General features: G+C 45.9%; 3 protein-coding genes and 1 pseudogene across 3 annotated transcripts; 1 reads left to right on the top strand and 3 right to left on the bottom strand.

The window, feature by feature from the left end:
• Positions 1–3,092: 3,092 nt before the first annotated feature.
• Positions 3,093–5,922, top strand: LOC123150484 (uncharacterized). Its single transcript, XM_044570329.1, has 4 exons — positions 3,093–3,344; positions 3,465–4,000; positions 4,821–5,006; positions 5,464–5,922. The coding sequence occupies exons 2-4, from the start codon at positions 3,482–3,484 to the stop codon at positions 5,743–5,745; spliced, it is 987 nt and encodes a 328-aa protein (XP_044426264.1). The 5' UTR covers positions 3,093–3,344; positions 3,465–3,481; the 3' UTR covers positions 5,746–5,922.
• A 1,139-nt stretch (positions 5,923–7,061) lies between these two features.
• LOC123150483 (F-box protein At5g07610) lies at positions 7,062–8,902 on the bottom strand. Its single transcript, XM_044570328.1, has 2 exons — positions 8,705–8,902; positions 7,062–8,602 (listed from the first exon to the last, which is right to left on the bottom strand). The coding sequence occupies exon 2, from the start codon at positions 8,574–8,576 to the stop codon at positions 7,437–7,439; it is 1,140 nt and encodes a 379-aa protein (XP_044426263.1). The 5' UTR covers positions 8,577–8,602; positions 8,705–8,902; the 3' UTR covers positions 7,062–7,436.
• A 1,897-nt stretch (positions 8,903–10,799) lies between these two features.
• LOC123150234 (F-box protein At5g07610-like) lies at positions 10,800–12,798 on the bottom strand (annotated as a pseudogene).
• A 1,877-nt stretch (positions 12,799–14,675) lies between these two features.
• On the bottom strand, positions 14,676–16,623 carry LOC123151535 (F-box protein At1g30790). The gene is made up of 2 exons (XM_044571232.1): positions 16,467–16,623; positions 14,676–16,356 (listed from the first exon to the last, which is right to left on the bottom strand). The coding sequence occupies exon 2, from the start codon at positions 16,328–16,330 to the stop codon at positions 15,302–15,304; it is 1,029 nt and encodes a 342-aa protein (XP_044427167.1). The 5' UTR covers positions 16,331–16,356; positions 16,467–16,623; the 3' UTR covers positions 14,676–15,301.
• Positions 16,624–20,286: the final 3,663 nt, after the last annotated feature.

Below are 20,286 nucleotides of genomic sequence, written 5' to 3' on the forward strand. Positions count from 1 at the left end.
GATATCGCACCGCACTGTTTGGAGATGGGCATTACGCGGATTATATAGCTTCGTTTAGAGTGGGTTTTTTTTTTTCTGTTGTTACTTCTAGTTCTAGGATATCAACAACATACAGAATATTGGATTGCATGCATCTTTTTTTTCGCGAATACGCTTGGGATTGCATGCATCTACCACGCCACTGTTTTCCAAGGGTATGTTCAGCCCGCGTTTCGACAAACTAACAAAAAACGGAAACTTGTTGTAGATTCACAAGGTAACTTAAGTTTGATACCAACCACGAGAAGATATCTTTTGTTTCTTTAGATTTCGAGGTAAAGTTTTGTCAGATGACTTTGTCTAAGGTTGGAAAAGACTTACCAAGCAAGGGAGGGACATGATATATGCAGAAGGCTGCCCTATTGGTTCAAGATTGTATAGTATAAGTGGACTAGTCTATCGTGCCATATTCGTCAATCTGTTAGGTGATTTGGCCTCACACAATATAATGCTTCCATGTTTCACCAGGCACTTGATCAACCCTAAAAATTCAAGAGAACCCCTCTTTGTACAATAATCTGTGTATCAAGCAAGATTTTGATCGCAAATGGATTGATTGACCATAGCTTGACTAGTAGAATGCTAGCAGGTTTCCCAAACTCCTCTGATATCAATAAACTTCAACTTCCATATTAACCATTCCTGCAAAAAAAAACTTCCATATTAACCAAAAAGAAAAAAAACTTCAACTATAGCGATTTAAACGAACAGTGTGAAGATGTTGCGTTCACGTCTTGCACTGTGAATTTAGAAATGACTCAAAACATGACGTGAAGATCGTGAGAGATAAAGTCTTTGGAGTAAATTGGTTCAAGATCCCGAAGTTAGAAAATAGTTATCACTTAGGAAAGGCACATGATTCATCAATCCATCAAGAAAATTGACCTCACATTTTTTCACTATTCACCAGAAGCTTAACCAGCCTTGAAAACACAAGAAAATCGTTCTTGTCGAAGAGGATTGGGTGTCAAAGGGAGACTCGAATCATAAAGTAAGTGATCGACTAGCAGAGAGCCAAAAATTCCCTGCTTGATTGAGATATGCCCATTTGAATCGTACAATGGGGCTGGAAGTGCATATTACTAGAGGAAATGTTTTCTCAAGGCAACCTAAGCTCCACTCATAATGACTGTCATTGCATTCTATAGTAAACCAAGTAAGTTTCCACTACGGTCCAATATAGGGTTTGCACCGATAGTGCAAAACCTTAACGTATACGTATGGCATTGTGAATGTCGAGCCAAGTGCCAACTAAGAGATAAACTCGAGATGTGGAAATGACTCGAAACATGACGCATAGAGCATATGAGAGATGAAGTCTTTGAAGCAAACCGGTTCAAGATCCCGAAGTTAGAAAATAGTTATCACTCAGGAGAGGAACATGAAATGTGGAAGGCTATCCCACCAGTCTACATCAATCCGTCCATCAAAGTGACCTCACATTTTTTCACTATTCACCAAAAGTTTGATTAGCCTTGAAAACACAAGAAAATCCTTCTTGTCGAAGAGGATCGTGCATCAAAGGGAGACTTGAATCATAAAGTAAACGATAGACTAGCAGAAAGCCAAAAGGATTCTCTAATTGAATGAGGTATGCCCATTGGAATCGTAATAATGGAGTTGGAAGTGCATATCACTAGAGAAAATGTTTTCTCAATGCAACCCAAACTCCACCCATGATGGCTATCATTGCATTCCATAGTAAACCAAATAAGTTTCCATTACCGTCCAATATAGGCTTTGCACTGACAGTGCAAAACCTTAACGTGTATGCATGGCATTGTGAACGTCGAGCCAAATGCCAACTAAGAGATAACTTGGATGGCATGGAAATGTCTCGAAACATGACGTAGAGAGCACGAGAGATAAAGTTGACTTTGGTGCAAACCGGTTCAAGATCTTGAAGTTAGAAAAATAGTTATAACTCGGGAGAGGAACATGAAACGTGGAAGGCTATCACACCAGTCTACATCGAGCCATATTCATCAACCTGTCTAGCGAATTGACCTCACATAACTGTGTCACCATTCACCAGAAGCTTAATCAAGCTTGAAACACACGAGAAAATCCTTCTTGTCGAAGAGGATTGTGTATCAAAGAGAGACTAGAATCATAAAGTGAAAGATCGACTAGCAGAGAGGCATGAGGATTCCTGAATTGAATGGGATATGCCCATTGAAATTCTTACTCATGGAGTCAGAAGCGCATATGCCACTAAATAAAATGCTTTCTCCGCAAACCAAAACTCCACTTGTAATGATTGGCATTTCACTCCATATAGTAAACCGAGTAAGTTTCAACCATCGCCCAATATATTTTGCTTCCACCAACAGTGTGAACAACATCTACGTGTACGCCTGACATTACGAATGTCGAGCCAAAACACCAGCTAAGGGATAACTTGGACGATGTGGAAATCACTCGAAACATGACGCCGAGAGCACGAGAGAGCTATCCGGGGATAGAGATCCCACCGGACGATACATATAAGACTCATCGACGCAAACGCCACGTACCCTATGCGGTAGGTGTCGCCGAACCCCAACATCTGCATCGATCGATGCATACATGCACGACTTAAGATGGAAAAAAAAGAGATGGATGTGTGCATGCTAGCTCTTTTGTGTCTGCGAGCCCCAACCTCTGCACCGATCAACACACACGACTTAAGATGGACGCGTGCAAGCTAGCTCTTTCACGTCGCCAAGCCCCAACCTCTGCATCGATCGACACACACAGCTTAAGATGCACGCGTGCAAGCTAGCTCTTTTGCATCGTCGAGCCCCAACCTCTGCACCGATCGACGCACACGATTTAAGACGGACGCGTGCACGGTAACTTTTTTTAGAAGGAGAGTGTGTGGAAAGGGCTTTGGTGTGTGAGCGGAGGCTGGGTGAGACGCACGCGCGGCCTCGGTCCCGGCGCGGGAGGAGACATACATTCTCTGCGCTGCCGACACTCCAATAAACCATTCACCCCACGGCGTCCGCCGTGAAAGCAAATCGCACCACCACCACCTACCTACTGCCCCGATCCATCCATCACCTGCTCCCCGCACGCGCACGCGCCACCGCACACCGCCGCCACGCCGCAGAGGATCCCGCGCGCGGAGGTTGGCCCGGCCCTTTCCGGCGCGTTACCGCTCCGTCCCCCTCTTTCTTTTAGTGCTCCCTCCCCTGCCACTGCTCCACTGCACCCCACCCCCCACCCCCGCTCTGCCTCCACCTCCCCGCCGCCCCACCACCACCACCTTCACTCCCCTGCCGCCGCCTCCCGGAGCTCTCATCTGCTTCCTCCCGCCGCAGGTACGATCCGGCCGGGCCGGAGCCCAAAACCCTCCCGCAGAGCCGCTCCGCTTCCCGTTTCTTTCCATTTTCGCTCTTCCGGTTTTCTTGATCGTGGGCGCTCGCCGGTGGCTCGGGCAGGATTCAAGTCGGTGGAGATGATGCACGGCAAGTCGGACTCGGACATCACGAGCCTGGCGGCGTCGTCGCCGCCGCGGTCGCCGAAGCGAGGTGCCGCCGGCGGCGGCGCCTACTACGTGCAGAGCCCGTCGCGGGACTCGGCGCACGACGGCGGGGGCGCGGGCGGGTACAAGTCGTCGTCGATGCAGGCGACGCCCGTGTACAACAGCCCCAACGAGTCCCCCTCGCACCCGTCCTACGGCCGCCACTCCCGGGCCTCCTCCGTCAGCCGCTTCTCCGGCATCCTCCGCGGCGGCAGCGGGCGCAAGGGCGGCGGCGGGGGCGGGGGCCTCAAGGCCGTGAACGCCAAGGGGTGGCCCGAGTGCAGCGTCATCGAGGAGGAGGGCTCCTACGAGGGCCTCTCCGGCGGCGACAGCGGCCTCTCCGGCCGCTGCAAGCTCGCGCTCGCCTTCGTCAGCTTCCTCCTGCTCTTCACCGTCGTCTGCCTCATCGTCTGGGGCGCCGCCCGCCCCTACGAGCCCGACGTCCTCGTCAAGGTAGCACACCCGTATCCATATCCATTCATCTCGTGCACCCACCCTGCTTGTTTCACTTCCTCAGCACACTCTGAACTGAATTTTTCCTACACGATAATATGACATGAATTCAAACATCAATTGCTCCAGTTTCACTTGTGACTCCGGGTAGATTGAATTTAAACACCAACTACATCACTAATTTAATTCAAATCTCCTGGTAGAATGGTCAGCAAAGACTCCGAATTGTGCAGGCAAAATTTGTGCTGGTAGATCCATTTGAGCTCTGTTTTCTCTAGAATCGGCGCTTATTCACCGTGGCTCCTTGCTCTGAACTCGAAATCAAAGGGTATTTATCTTTTTACCATTAGTAGTGTAAATCATGTTAATCTAAGGCAAAGCGCCGCTGACTGAAGAAGAGCCAAATCAGCTGAAACAGCTTCTTCGCTGGGCATTTTCTGACCCCCTCTTCGAAAAACCAAACTCCGTTGGAATTTAGTGATAGGCCACTAAATAAGTATACTTACTACATAGAGAAAGAAACATAAAACAATGACCACGAGGCAAAATAATTTATTACATTTTTCTTCTGTTTTTTGATAGAGATGTTGCCGGCTGCCACTGCAGTCAGCCCAGCTTGTCGACTGTCTCACTCACATTTCCAAACCTCCCCCTGTTCACAAAAAAGTTTTACAGTAGTTATAAAACACAGTACAATGTACCTTTGTACTATTCTGGTACGGTGAACTTGTGCTGCGGATCTGAATTTCTCAGTATGAAGGTTTTGTAGAAAATGTTCTACTACTAACCAAGAACTTCTTTTTACTCTGTTTTTGCGCAGAGCATAGCCATGGACAACTTCTATGCCGGAGAGGGCACAGACCACAGTGGGGTTCCAACCAAGATGGTCACGCTGAACTGCTCCCTGAACATGATTGTGTACAACCCTGCTTCAATGTTCGGAATTCATGTCTCTTCGGGCCCTGTTCGCCTGCTCTACTCGGAGATCGCCATCGGGGTCGGACAGGTATGCTCTTTTTGGTTTCTGGGTAACAGCCTAGAGAGAGGTGTTGTCGGCGCTTCTTCTTCCTGGCAAGTCATTTGTCCATTTCTGAATAATGGTGCTCCACATCTTACCATGTGGAGTATGTGAACAGCTTGAGTGGTGAATAAGCCATACTCATTTTACCTCTGCATTTCACCACTCAAGTGAAGGGTGAATTTGCAAACTGCATTCAAATACTGAATCCTTGAAGCGTTTTCCAATATGTTGTACTCTTGTTATCCTTCTCGGAGTATCGGATCGAAGGTCCTGCAGATTTAAACTAGAAAAGGCAGTAAGTTTGAGTCAAGAAAGGGGGATGGGCATTTAGTATAAAGAGTAGCAGGATAGTATGTTCATCAAGATATGTGATGTACTGGTTTGACTCACAATCACTGGCAAATTCAAAAATCTGATGTTAACACCTCTCCTATGAATGCAGGTTCACAAGTACTACCAACCGAGCAAGAGCCACCGGCTGGTGTCGGCGGTGATCCACGGCGAGAAGGTGCCCCTCTACGGCGCGGGGGGCGGGCTCTCGCTGTCGGGGAACGACGTGACGGTGCCGCTGACGGTGGACTTCGAGCTCGTCTCCCGGGGGTACGTCATCGGCAAGCTGGTGCGGGTGACGCACAAGGTGCACGTGACGTGCCGCATCACCGTCGACGCCAAGAGGGCGAGGACCAGGATCCCAAAGAAGGCATGCGCCGTGTACAAGGCCTGACTCCGGCGAACCATTTTCCTGCTCCTGCAGCTAAAAAGCCTGTATTTACTGTTCTGCTGAAGAACAATAAACATGTACTAGCAGTATATATAAGGAACCTGTTTCAGCTTCGGTTTTGTTTATATAAGTTACTCTCTTGCGCGGCGGTGGTTTTGTCTATGAGGAAGTGGTTGTACCTATGTGTGGTGTTAGGGTTTGGTTGGTTACAAGATGGTAGTAATGTCATCCTGTCTGCAACTTCGCATCTAGGTTGAGAGAGTAGGATTGGTTTTGTTGGATCATGTTTTCAGAGAAACTCCATCATTTTTCAGGAAGTAAAAAGATCCATCCGGGTAGCTAGAGAGCCACATGGATAGTTCAATGTGCTCATCAGCGCCTGTCCCGAAGATGGATTCTGGGTCTGGTCACCTCACTTGGAGAAGTTGCATCATTCGGCGTTTGTTTTCGAGCCAAAAGCCAAAACTGCTCCACACACGAAGAGCTTTGGATTCAATCGTCGGCTGCAAATCGTCCAAATAATGTCGTCTGGATAGAGCCTTGTGGTTTACTCGCTCCCGAGCTTCCTCAACATTATGAGGATGGTCGGATGTCATAGAGATGATAGAACGGCCCGAATGCCCGTCGTGGAGATGATCGAACCAGCAATGTTGCAATTGCTTGCCCTCATCCGATCGAGATGCACCTTGGATTTCTAACGCGTAGAATTCATTCTGAAGTTGCACCTGAACTCGCAATCTGCAAAAGCTGTTATTTAATACCCATTTGGACGCTGCAAAATCTGTTTATTTGATACCCATTTGGACGTGAGGCACCAGCAGGGAGGCTAAAAATTCAGAGTTCTACTGTAAATAACCCAATAAATAATATGAATATACCGTAGAGGCTCTGAAAAAGATGGCACCTATCCTTCTGTATCAAATTAAACGACAGTTCAAAGCATCTGCTGGCAAAGATCAGACATTGCAACTAAGTACAGCAGGAAGTGAATCAGACAATTTTTCTAGATCAAATCAACACAAGGTTAGTTTCAGTCTTGAGATCCGACAGATTAAACAGAGTGAATCAAGCTGTTATATTGATAGAATGAAGAATTTTTTACCTTTGATGCTGTAAATTCCAGACTAAACAGCATCTCACAGAAAAGAATAGCTTTGCTTCACTAGTGCAGATCATTTCAACATGACAGGAGCAAAGGACCATAAACTGACATGCTCTACTGTTCACTACAATGACAAGAGGAATAAAACATAAATTCCCTCCCATGTTTTACTGCCCATACAATTACATATCTAAAATGCACAATAAACTTCAACATAGGATACACATACACTATTTGTAAAAGAGGGCATCCACTAACAGCCCAACACAACAATCTGGACATCACAAACATCAATCATGGTACAAATAAATGGTAGCTCCGTAAATTTTAAATAGCAAAGTCTGCTGCCCGTATGCTGCTACCAACCATAAACACATAGTATATGTTTACACAAGACAAGCAGCTAGCACTACTAAGTTAACGGGAACAGTTAGCCCCATAAAGTGAGGTTACAGAGTACACCCGACAACAAAAGAGGAGTAATACAACATCAGAAGGATCAAACCGGATAGCTGCTGATATTACAAAGGGACCTATCATTCAACATTATCTGAAAGGTCGACAATGGAACGGCGATATGCAAGCCAGAGTATCAGTTCCAATCTGCCAATTCCTCCAAGTACAAGGGAACATAAGGAAGGTAGGGTCCCACGGAACCATTTCCAAGAACGCCGATGAACTGCACTTTTCCACTATCCATTTCATAAGACACGAGTTCTTTGTCATGCCCATAAACAAAGAAAATCATGTTTCGTCGCGGGTGGTGGGCGACAATGTGAAACCTGATTCCCCGATGTACATACTTCTCTCCAAGTAGATCAAAAGGACTAATGCTGTGCTTCAAGACCCACACTTCACTGCCGTAGTCCTCAAGAACCGAGATCAATAGTCTGTGACCATCATGATGATCAATATTTGCTAAATACAAACGCCCTTGAGACGGATCAGTGAACCCGACAGCAAGATCTATTTCAGGGCCAAACGGATTGCATGGCATAGGAATAACCCTCCAAGCAGTTCCCTCCACATCCACTGCCACCACCGCAGACCAGATGGCAACAAAATAAAGAAAACCATTGCCAAAGGCACTTAAACTCGTTAATCTAGCCGGGAAGCCCCAACCGCTGTCCTTGTGACTCCAGACGCCGGTTTTGGACGAGTAGATCTCAACCCCTTTGACGTGGCCATCCCCGTCCTTCAGGAACTGGAACACATGGAAGTGCGAGGAGACGGCCGGGTCGAACCCCAGGCGAGCTGTCTGTATCTTGCTGAAGAAGCCCGGCAATGGCAAGGCAACCCATTTCTCCGTGGCAGGATTGCACACGACGTAATCAAATGCCTGCGAATCAGCGGTCTCGAAGCGGCTGCAGAGGAGTAGGCCGTTGCAGCTGTCCAGAAGGTGGAACCTGTCACAGTCGGGCAGGAAGGCGAGCGAAGGGTCGATAGCGATAGGAGGGCGGCCTCCCGTGGAGACATGGGTGAAATTGCGAATCAATAAATAGTCAGGGCTGCGGCTCGAGTAGAGGAATCCGGCGAGGTCATGGAGATGGTGCTGCGGCAGCGCCTTGCGGTGGTCGGGGTGGGAGATGATGCCGCGCCACCGCTTGGAGACGCACTTGAACCGGCACAGCGACTTGTACGGCACGCGCGACAGGATCTCGATGAGGAGGTCTTCGGTGAGCTTGTCCGCTGGATTCAGAAGCCTGCTGATGTCCTTGGAGTCGTCCGCCATTGCCGTGGGGAGAGAAGGCGGTCAACCTGCGAAGGGGGGCGGAGGAGGAGGGATTTGAGATCCATCGACATCGGCGAGGAGAGCAGCAAGGAAGGAAGAGAGATTTACGGCGAATGGGGCGCACGTACCGGGCGAGAAGCGAGTGACGGCGAGGGAGCCCGTTTGAGGTGCTCCCGTCCCCGCCGGCGAGGGTTTGGGTACGCGGCGGCGAGGTGAGGTGAGGTGTGGCGTGGAACTTTTTTTTGAGACAACTGGCGTGGAACTGGAAGACGGGGGAAGTGAATGAGGAGTATGCTGTGGCGTGCTGGGCTTTTTTTTTGAGGGGTATGCTGGGCTGGGCTTTTATCTGGGCTGTACAGGCAGAGGATAGCGGAGGAGGATAGCGGTGTGTCCAGATTTCAGCCTGCACTTCAGCTGTTCTATAAGAGCATTGCCTAAGAATCCTCAAAAAGAAAAAGGGAAAAAGAGCATTGCCTAAAAATAAAGGTGCTTATTTTTGCTGAAATCACTGGTTAGAGCACGGGTATACCCCGCCCTGCAAAAGTCGGCCGCAAAACGTTTTTTTCGCATTTTTACAACATGACTTTTGTTCCGGCAAAACAGATCCCGTAAAATATTCCATTATCCTGGCAAAATTGCATACAGTACGACTTTTGTTTCGGCGAGGTCGCACTTAGGAAAGACTGTGGCTGGAGCTGAAAGTTCCCTCCCTCCAATCGGTTTTTATTTTCCAGATCGCTGCAAGAAATGCCCTCAATCCCGTAGATATGGAGGAAATGACCATGCGGATTCGGGATCCCACAAAAAAAAAATCCAGGACGGCTTAATTTGGGGGTCTATTCGAGCCGGGTTTACGGGCTCCGTCCTGCAAACCGGCAGTTATTTTGCCGGATGATCCAGTTTGCGGGATCTGCTAGAGATTTCTTAAGAGTTGTCCTTGTAAAGGTCACTCCTCATCTTCTCAAATGCTCACATAATGTGTGTGCACCACTTGTCGTAAGTTTTCTTTTTTCTATCAATTTTTTATTCAAAATATTGTATCTCTTAAATCGTGGGTGTATATACTGAACCATTCTAGCCGTTGAATTTCTTGTCAAGTTATTCAAAACTAGATCTCATATTAATAGTTTTGGACAATTTTTTTTTCACAAAAAAACAATAAACAAAAATAAAAAATAAAAATGAATTAAAAAAAGTAAGGAAAAAACCCGAAGCCCAGAAGCGTGGTTGGGGTTTTCATCATTTTTTTGGCATAGACTATGCTTTTCTCTTTTTACGATGAAGCACATACTATATTTTTTCCCTTTTAAAGTTGAAGCACAACTGTATTTATCGTAGAAGCACGGATTTGCTATTTGTAGAAGCACATATTGAGCTCTGGCAAAAACAAAGGTTGTGTTTCTCGCAGAAGCAAATATGTGTTTCCACAAGAAACACAACTGTGCTTCTCATGGGTGCATAATTATTTTTCGAGAAGCACAACTATGCTTCTCGTGGGTTTTGTTTATATAAGTTACTCCTGTGCGGCGGTGGTTTTGTCTATGAGGCAGTGGTTGTACCTATGTGTGGTGATAGGGTTTGGTTGGGTGCAAGATAGTAGTAATATCATCCTGTCTGCAACTTCGCATCTAGGTTGAGAGAGTAGGATTGGTTTTGTTGCATCATATTTCCAGAGAAACTCCCATCATTTTCCAAGAAGTAAAGAGATCCATCCGGGTAGCTAGAGAGCAATGTCATCACCATATGGATAGTTCAATGCGCTCATCAGCACCTGACCTGAAGATGGATTCTGGGTCTGGTCACCCCACTTGGAGCTTCATCAACACTACGAGGAATCGAGGACGGTCCAAACGCCTGTCATAGAGATGATAGGAACAGCCCATGTTGTGATTCATTGCCCTCGTATCAACACACACCTCGGATTTCTGACACATATAATTCATTGTACTGTAATTTAGTACCCATTTGCACCTGAACTCACAATCTGCAAAGTCTGTGTCTAGGCATTGCAACTAAATACAGCCTGAAGTGAATCAGGCATTGCAACTAAATACAGCCTGAAGTGAATCAGGCAATTTTCTAGACCAAATTGACAAAGGGTTAGTTTCAGACTTAGGATCTGAACCGACACTAGAACTGAATATGACACAGAGTGAATCAAGCAGTTTTATTGATAGAATCAAGAAAGTTTTACTTATGATCATTTAAACTCTAGACAACATCTAACAGAAAAAGAATAGCTTTGCTTCACTAGTGCTGATAATTTCAACATTGACAGGAGCAAAGGAACATAAACTCACATGCTTTATTGTTCATTACAATGGCAAGAGGAATAGAACATATATTCCCTCCCATATTTCACTGCACATATGCCAACGGCCCAATCCAACGATCTCGACAATCACAACCATCAACAATGATACAAATTAATGATAGCTCCATGAAGTTAAATAGTAAATGCTGTCGCACGTACGCTGCTATCGACCATAAACACATATGTCACATATATGTTTACATAAGAGAAGCAGCTAGCATTACTAAGTTAACTGGACAAATAGCCCCATAAAGTAGGTTACAGAGTACACTCGAGAACAAAAGGGAATAGCTGCCGATATTACCTGGGAGTAAGACCTATGATTCACCATTATCTAAAAAGCCAACAATGGAACATCAAAATGCGAGCCAGATTATCAGTGCCAATCTGCCAATGCCTCTGAGTACAAGGGAACATAAGGAAGATAAGGCTCCATGGAACCCTGTCCAAGATCGTGGACGAACTGCACTTTCCCAGTATCCATTTGATAAGACATTAGTACCTTCTCCTGCCCATAAACTAGGAAAATTGTGTTTCGTTGTGGGTGGAGGGCGACAATATGGTACTCGTGTCCCAGCCGGACATTCTTCACTCCAAATAGATTCACATACCTGACACTGTGCTACAAGACCCACGCTTCACTGCCATAGTCCTCGAGAACCCAGATCGACAGTTTATCAAAATCATGCTGATCACTATTTGCCAGATACAAACGCCCTCGAGACAGGTCAATGAACCCGACATCAACATCTATTATGGGGGCATCCTCATCGTCCGGCATAGGAATAGCCCTCCAAGTAGTTCCCTCCACATCCATTGCCACCACCGCAGACTCGATGGCGAGCAAATGCAGAAAACCATTGACAAAGACACTTCTAGAATCACTCACTATCCTAGGTAGGAAGTCCCAACCGCTGTCCTTGTGAGTCCAGGCCCCGGTTTTGGACGAGTAGATGTCAACCGCTCTGACGTGCCCAAAACTATCGCCATCATCATCGTCGTCTGTATCGGCATTTGCATCTGCAGCCCCATCCTCCACGAACTGGAACACATGGAACTGCGAGGACACGGTCGGGTCGAACCCCAAGCGAGCTGCCTGCATCTTGCTGAAGAAGCCGGGCAAAGCAACCCATTTCTCCGTGGCAGGATTGCACACCACGTAGTCGAATGCCCGCAAATAAGCGGTCTCGAAGCGGCGGCAGAGGAGCAGGCCGTTGCAGCTATCCAGAAGGTCGAATAGCTCGCAGTCAGGCAGGAAGGGGAGTGTAGGGCGGATAGGAGGGCGGCCTCCCGGCGAGACATGGTTGAAATTGTGAATTGATAAATAGTCAGGGCCGGGGCCGCGGCTCGAGTAGAGGAATCCGGTGAGGTCATGGAGATGGTACTGCGGCAGCGCCTTGCGGTGGTCGGGGTGGGAGATGATGCCGCGCCACCGCTTGGAGACGCACTTGAACCGGCACAACGACTTGTACGGCACGCGCGACAGGATCTCGATGAGGAGGTCTTCGGTGAGGTTGTCCGCTGGATTCAGAAGCCTGCTGATGTCCTTGGAGTCGTCCGCCATTGCCGTGGGGAGAGAAGGCGGTCAACCTGCGAAGGGGGGCGGAGGAGGAGGGATTTGAGATCCATCGACATCGGCGAGGAGAGCAGCAAGGAAGGAAGAGAGATTTACGGCGAATGGGGCGCACGTACCGGGCGAGAAGCGAGTGACGGCGAGGGAGCCCGTTTGAGGTGCTCCCGTCCCCGCCGGCGAGGGTTTGGGTACGCGGCGGCGAGGTGAGGTGAGGTGTGGCGTGGAACTTTTTTTTGAGACAACTGGCGTGGAACTGGAAGACGGGGGAAGTGAATGAGGAGTATGCTGTGGCGTGCTGGGCTTTTTTTTTGAGGGGTATGCTGGGCTGGGCTTTTATCTGGGCTGTACAGGCAGAGGATAGCGGAGGAGGATAGCGGTGTGTCTAGATTTCAGCCTGCACTTCAGCTGTTCTATAAGAGCGTTGCCTAAGGATCCTCAAAAAGAAAAAGGGAAAAAAGAGCATTGCCTAAAAATAAAGGTGCTTATTTTTGCTGAAATCACTGGTTAGAGCACGGGTATACCCCGCCCTGCAAAAGTCGGCCGCAAAACATTTTTTCGCATTTTTACAGCATGACTTTTGTTCCGGCAGAACATATCCCGTAAAATATCCCATTATCCTGGCAAAATTGCATACAATACGACTTTTGTTTCGGCGAGGTCGCATTTAGGAAAGACTGTGGTTGGAGCTGAAAGTTCCCTCCCGCCAATCGGTTTTTATTTTCCAGATCGCTGCAAGAAATGCCCTCAATCCCGTAGATATGGAGGAAATGACCACGCGGATTCGGGATCCCACAAAAAAAATCCAGGACGGCTTAATTTGGGGGTCTATTCGAGCCGGGTTTACGGGCTCCGTCCTGCAAACCGGCAGTTATTTTGCCGGATGGTCCAGTTTGCGGGATCTGCTAGAGATTTCTTAAGAGTTGTCCTTGTAAAGGTCACTCCTCATCATCTCAAATGCTCACATAATGTGTGTGCACCACTTGTCGTAAGTTTTCTTTTTTCTATCAATTTTTTATTCAAAATATTGTATCTCTTAAATCGTGGGTGTATATACTGAACCATTCCAGCCGTTGAATTTCTTGTCAAGTTCTTCAAAACTAGAACTCATATTAATAGTTTTGGACAATATTTTTTCACAAAAAAACAAAAAACAAAAATAAAAAATAAAAATGAATTATAAAAAGTAAGGAAAAAACCCGAAGCCCAGAAGCATGGTTGGGGTTTTCATCATTTTTTTGGCATAGACTATGCTTTTCTCTTTTTACGATGAAGCACATACTATATTTTTTCCCTTTTAAAGTTGAAGCACAACTGTATTTATCGTAGAAGCACGGATTTGCTATTTGTAGAAGCACATATTGAGCTCTGGCAAAAACAAAGGTTGTGTTTCTCGCAGAAGCAAATATGTGTTTCCACAAGAAACACAACTGTGCTTCTCATGGGTGCATAATTATTTTTCGAGAAGCACAACTATGCTTCTCGTGGGTTTTGTTTATATAAGTTACTCCTGTGCGGCGGTGGTTTTGTCTATGAGGCAGTGGTTGTACCTATGTGTGGTGATAGGGTTTGGTTGGGTGCAAGATAGTAGTAATATCATCCTGTCTGCAACTTCGCATCTAGGTTGAGAGAGTAGGATTGGTTTTGTTGCATCATATTTCCAGAGAAACTCCCATCATTTTTCAAGAAGTAAAGAGATCCATCCGGGTAGCTAGAGAGCAATGTCATCACCATATGGATAGTTCAATGCGCTCATCAGCACCTGACCTGAAGATGGATTCTGGGTCTGGTCACCCCACTTGGAGCTTCATCAACACTACGAGGAATCGAGGACGGTCCAAACGCCTGTCATAGAGATGATAGGAACAGCCCATGTTGTGATTCATTGCCCTCGTATCAACACGCGCCTCGGATTTCTGACACATATAATTCATTGTACTGTAATTTAGTACCCATTTGCACCTGAACTCACAATCTGCAAAGTCTGTTGTCTAGGCATTGCAACTAAATACAGCCTGAAGTGAATCAGGCATTGCAACTAAATACAGCCTGAAGTGAATCAGGCAATTTTCTAGACCAAATTGACAAAGGGTTAGTTTCAGACTTAGGATCTGAACCGACACTGGAACTGAATATGACACAGAGTGAATCAAGCAGTTTTATTGATGGAATCAAGAAAGTTTTACTTATGATCATTTAAACTCTAGACAACATCTAACAGAAAAAGAATAGCTTTGCTTCACTAGTGCTGATAATTTCAACATTGACAGGAGCAAAGGAACATAAACTCACATGCTTTATTGTTCATTACAATGGCAAGAGGAATAGAACATATATTCCCTCCCATATTTCACTGCACATATGCCAACGGCCCAACCCAACGATCTGGACAATCACAACCATCAATAATGATACAAATTAGTGATAGCTCCATGAAGTTAAATAGTAAATGCTGTCGCACGTACGCTGCTATCAACCATAAACACATATGTCACATATATGTTTACATAAGAGAAGCAGCTAGCATTACTAAGTTAACTGGACAGATAGCCCCATAAAGTAGGTTACAGAGTATACTCGAGAACAAAAGGGAATAGCTGCCGATATTACCTGGGAGTAAGACCTATGATTCACCATTATCTAAAAAGCCAACAATGGAACAGCAAAATGCGAGCCAGATTATCAGTGCCAATCTGCCAATGCGTCTGAGTACAAGGGAACATAAGGAAGATAAGGCTCCATGGAACCCTGTCCAAGATCGTGGATGAACTGCACTTTCCCAGTATCCATTTCATAAGACATCAATACCTTCTCATGCCCATAAACTAGGAAAATTGTGTTTCATTGTGGGTGGAGGGCGACAATATGGTACTCGTCTCCCAGCCGGACATTCTTCACTCCAAATAGATTCACATACCTGACACTGTGCTCCAAGACCCACGCTTCACCGCCGTAGTCCTCGAGAACCCAGATCGACAGTTTATCAAAATCATGCTGATCACTATTTGCCAGATACAAACGCCCTCGAGACAGGTCAATGAACCCGACATCAACATCTATTATGGGGGCATCCTCATCGTCCGGCATAGGAATAGCCCTCCAAGTAGTTCCCTCCACATCCATTGCCACCACCGTAGACTCGATGGCGAGCAAATGCAGAAAACCATTGACAAAGACACTTCTAGAATCACTCACTATCCTAGGTAGGAAGTCCCAACCGCTGTCCTTGTGAGTCCAGGCCCCGGTTTTGGACGAGTAGATGTCAACCGCTCTGACGTGCCCAAAACTATCGCCATCATCATCGTCGTCTGTATCGGCATTTGCATCTGCAGCCCCATCCTCCACGAACTGGAACACATGGAAGTGCGAGGACACGGCCCGGTCGAACCCCAAGCGAGCTGCCTGCATCTTGCTGAAGAAGCCGGGCAAAGCAACCCATTTCTCCGTGGCAGGATTGCACACCACGTAGTCGAATGCCCGCGAATAAGCGGTCTCGAAGCGGCGGCAGAGGAGCAGGCCGTTGCAGCTATCCAGAAGGTCGAATAGCTCGCAGTCAGGCAGGAAGGGGAGTGTAGGGCGGATAGGAGGGCGGCCTCCCGGCGAGACATGGTTGAAATTGTGAATTGATAAATAGTCAGGGCCGGGGCCGCGGCTCGAGTAGAGGAATCCGGCGAGGTCATGGAGATGGTGCTGCGGCAGCGCCTTGCGGTGGTCGGGGTGGGAGATGATGCCGCGCCACCGCTTGGAGACGCACTTGAACCGGCACAGCGACTTGTACGGCACGCGCGACAGGATCTCGACGACGAGGTCTTCGGTGAGCTTGTCCGCTGGATTCCGCCGCCTGCTAATGTCCCTGGAGCCGTCTGCCATCGCCGTGGAGAGAGGAGGCGGTCAATCTGCAAACGGGGGCGGAGGAGGATGAGGGAGAGATTGGAGATCCATCGCCATCGGTGAAGGGAGCAGGAAGGAAACAAGAGGGGATCTACGACGTATGTGGCGTACGTACCGGAGGAGAAGCGAGTGACAGCCAGGGAGCCCGTTTGAGGTGCTCCCATCCCCGCCGGCGAGGCTTTGGGTGTGCCGCGGCGACGGCGAGAAGAGGGGATGTGCGGCGTGGAACTGGAAGACAGGCGAAGTGAACGAGGAGTGTTGCTGTGTTGGGCTTTTGTTGGGCTTTTATCTAGTTTGCAGCTGCTCTACAGCTTCTTACAGCGGGGCTCCTCTTCTAAAAAAACAAAAAAAAACGGGGCTCCTATTTGACGTGTAGGTTGCCAACAAGAAAAATTTCACGAGCAGGTAGCTGAAATCACTTAAATCACTCCTAGTCTTCTCAGATGCTGACAAATGGCACATTGTATGTACGTTATTTAAAATGGTTTATCTCTTAAACTGTTGGATGTCTCGCGTCGAGTTCTTTAAAACTAGCCCGGTGTTAATAGGTTTCAACAAACTTTTTGAGAAAAAAAACATAAACCGGAAATAAAACCCGGAAACAAAAATACCAGTAAAAAAACCAAAATCCAGGAAAACAAAAACAAAAAAGGGCAAAACGGAAGAAAAAACATGTAGCCCAAAAGCACGGTTGTGGTTTTCGCTTTTTAAGCCACATATTGTGTTTTTTTCCTTGGGGGTGCATAGGTTGTGCTTCTAGCACAAACTATGCTTCTGATGAAAAAACAAATAATGCTTCTCACGGAAGCAAATATGTGCTTCCATGACCACGAGAAACACAACCATGCTTCTCATGGAAACACAATTTTTTCCCATGAAACACAAATGTGCTCTACGAGAAGGAATTTCTAAAACCTAGAAAAAACAGTCAGAAGCCAAAAAACATCTAAAATCCGAAAACGCATGTTAAAAACATTCCACATGAAGCGTCTAACACGTGACATGTGGTGACAGCTGGACTCACCACTTGACACGTTTGATCGTCCTCGAGCAACATAGAGAGAAATCTGAATCATAAGAAAATCAGTTGTTTAAACCAAAATAACGAGAAGGTTATGGTCCATTTATGATCGGTACGACTAGATAGACCTCCGCTTCTTGACCTGAAAGCGTAGCTTAGTTGTAGTGGTGGCATGGTTATTGTGCGATCATTGGTGAAGCAAAGATAATCAATACAAAGTTCACGATCTACTAGATAAAATAACTTTGCAACACTTCATTCTATTTATTCTAGACAACACTTGCTTGCCGAGAATGCACGAAAGAGTTTTCTTTGATGGAGCCATGAAACCATATATTAGGGAGTGAAAAGCATGTAGAAGCATATGATCGATGCTCTAATGCTCATAAACACACCCACAATTATTTCATCCTCAAGGCTCTTAAGCACTTTATTTCAATCATTGTTTGCTAGAACTTTTGTTGTCACGTAAAGGGATTATGCCAAATAAGTGATCATGCATAGAGTTGGGCTGTGACTTAATGTTTGGGAACTATGGACCTTATTTGTATCTTTCGAGGTCATTTGATCAGCCCCCTTTATTTACCACATACACACCCATTCAAAAGAAAGCCAAATAATATGCGTTTGTAGTGTTGCCACTACATACGGTAACAAACTCATAGCCAAAATTCGAGCTTTCTCTCTTGGTGGATCGTTCATTGGCTAGCAGAGTCCTCAGCATAATATCAAGAAAGGTGACAAAGCCACATTTACACATGTACACATGCATATAGTAGCAGGGCCATGGAACCAACAAGGAGCCGAAGCACCATGTAACACATACAACACATATTTCTGGCACAATCTCGTTTACTTTCAATTAAGTTCCTCTAGACAAGTTAATCCACAAGTGCTATCAATTATATTAAAATTAACAACACGGGGTTGAGCATTTCAAACATCATTTCTTCTACATTTTTTATCAACTCCCAAGTCTTTCAAGACTTTCTCTTGTGCATGGTTATTCTTAGTTAAGATCATTTCAATGAAAAGCAGTCCCACAGCAAGTCTTGGTTGTCTAAACTAAAAAGTACAAAGGCTACAAAATTACTGCAACTACTAGAACAAAACATTTGTCTTAATTATCAAGACTTACTACCATTTGCACATATCACATATAGTACTATATCTACTCTAAGTATTTCAAGTGCAAAAGACGGGAGTCGTAGGACATACGTTCACGGTTGCGAATTTACACACTTCTTTTCCTTACTCTTGCATTCCTCGTTGTCCGACGTAGATCAACTCCTTTGAAAACAAAAATGCAAAATGAGCTCCAAGGAGCCTAATAAAGAGTAAGAGCAAAAATCATTCTATTTTTTATTTTTGAGTTTTTGAAAACTAACTTCCAAACAAAAAATTGCAAATACAAACAGAAAAACGAAAGAAAATAAAAAGTAAAGTGTTGGGAAAAACCAACACGAGTGTTTTGAAGCTTCATGAGCTTAAGTACAACATCATTATAATTTATTCAAGTAATACTGCCACATCTTGATGTAGAAGTGGTTATGACCCCCCCCCCCCAAGCTTAGCTCAAACCGATGGCATCATTGTGGTAGTTGGGCAGGAGACCATCCTTCGCTCCAGTTGGAGAAGTTCATGTTCATGCAGGCGGATGTGACTCGAAGGGACACAACGAGGTTGCTCATATCATTAATAGAGTTGTGGAGGCTACTGAGGTCCGCATAGGTGGTGTAGTCTCCTGGTTGTGGCTGCCCTTGAGGCTGCTCCTCTTCTTGTGGCGAGATATTCTTCGTCAACTTGTTTTGCTTCTGGCCCTTCTTGGTCAAAAATTGCATCTCCTTCCTGTGCGACATAATGCAGTTGTCCATATTCTATGGAAAAACGGTTAGGCATAGGAGTGGGCAACAAGTATGCCACTCTAGGAATTCTGATATAATGACGACCATTACGAACTATTACCATTCCAGATCTAGAAAGAACAAGAATATTAACAAGGGTGTTACCAAAAATGGGGTGAAGGTGATTGTAGTTGAGGCCATGGGAGTTGGACAACATGGTGATCGCTCCTCCACACACGGTAACTCCTTGTGCATTGTTTACTTGATGCATGAGGTGTAGCAAAAGCATTGCCCCTAGGTTGGGCGAATGACCGGCGTCAATGTTTGCTCCTTTCCCGAGAACTACCATGTTCTCATCATTCACCTTTGAAACTTCTCCTTGTGCTTGCAACGAGTTTGTGATAACATAATAGAAATAACCTATACTTTCAATGCAACTGGCTCTTTGCCTTGAGCCATGACGACCCATACGGTAGAAGCCTTGGGTGCGGGTCAGTGAAAACATAAACATGTCGAAGATCATCATCGTTGTTGGGGAAGACAAAGTAATTACACCACTCATTGAGAGTAATGTTGAAATCTTGATTCAGGAGACGGAAAGTGATCCTCTCTTCCTCATATGCATTTAGCACCAAACCAACATTGTGCGAGAGAGTGCTGAGAAACTCAAACGTCGTGCATTCATATGTCTCACATCTCTGATAAACAAAATGATGCAACCTGAGATTATGACAAAGCAAATTGTAAGCATTAGTAATACCTAGCTTGGCGAGTGTTGTCACATAAGCCCAGTTGGTTGCTTTGATATTCCTTTTATTGAGTTTTTGGAATTTCTTCCTTCTTCATGGTTGGTGAAAACGACCCCTTGAGTGAGAACTTCTTGTGGCGGTGCGGTGTGAAGCACCTCGTACGTGAGTAGATATCCTTGTAAACATCTACAAAACAGTTTTTCAGTCCAATACAATTAAACACTATTGATCCTACGGTAGTCACAAAATCATACTCCTCTAAAAGCATCAACGAATCCAAGCCAAAATCAATTTTGGATCAATATCCTAGTCATGGCAATG

Source organism: Triticum aestivum, chromosome 7A (assembly GCF_018294505.1).
Source record: "Triticum aestivum cultivar Chinese Spring chromosome 7A, IWGSC CS RefSeq v2.1, whole genome shotgun sequence".
Lineage (NCBI taxonomy): Eukaryota > Viridiplantae > Streptophyta > Magnoliopsida > Poales > Poaceae > Triticum > Triticum aestivum.

Excerpts from the sequence above, each read along its gene's own strand:
- LOC123151535 (XM_044571232.1), bottom strand. The coding sequence starts at position 16,330 with ATGGCAGACGGCTCCAGGGACATTAGCAGGCGGCGGAATCCAGCGGAC.
- LOC123150483 (XM_044570328.1), bottom strand. The coding sequence starts at position 8,576 with ATGGCGGACGACTCCAAGGACATCAGCAGGCTTCTGAATCCAGCGGAC.
- LOC123150484 (XM_044570329.1), top strand. The coding sequence starts at position 3,482 with ATGATGCACGGCAAGTCGGACTCGGACATCACGAGCCTGGCGGCGTCG. Across the intron at positions 4,001-4,820 it reads AGCCCGACGTCCTCGTCAAG|AGCATAGCCATGGACAACTT; the intron begins GTAGCACACCCG and ends GTTTTTGCGCAG. Across the intron at positions 5,007-5,463 it reads TCGCCATCGGGGTCGGACAG|GTTCACAAGTACTACCAACC; the intron begins GTATGCTCTTTT and ends CTATGAATGCAG.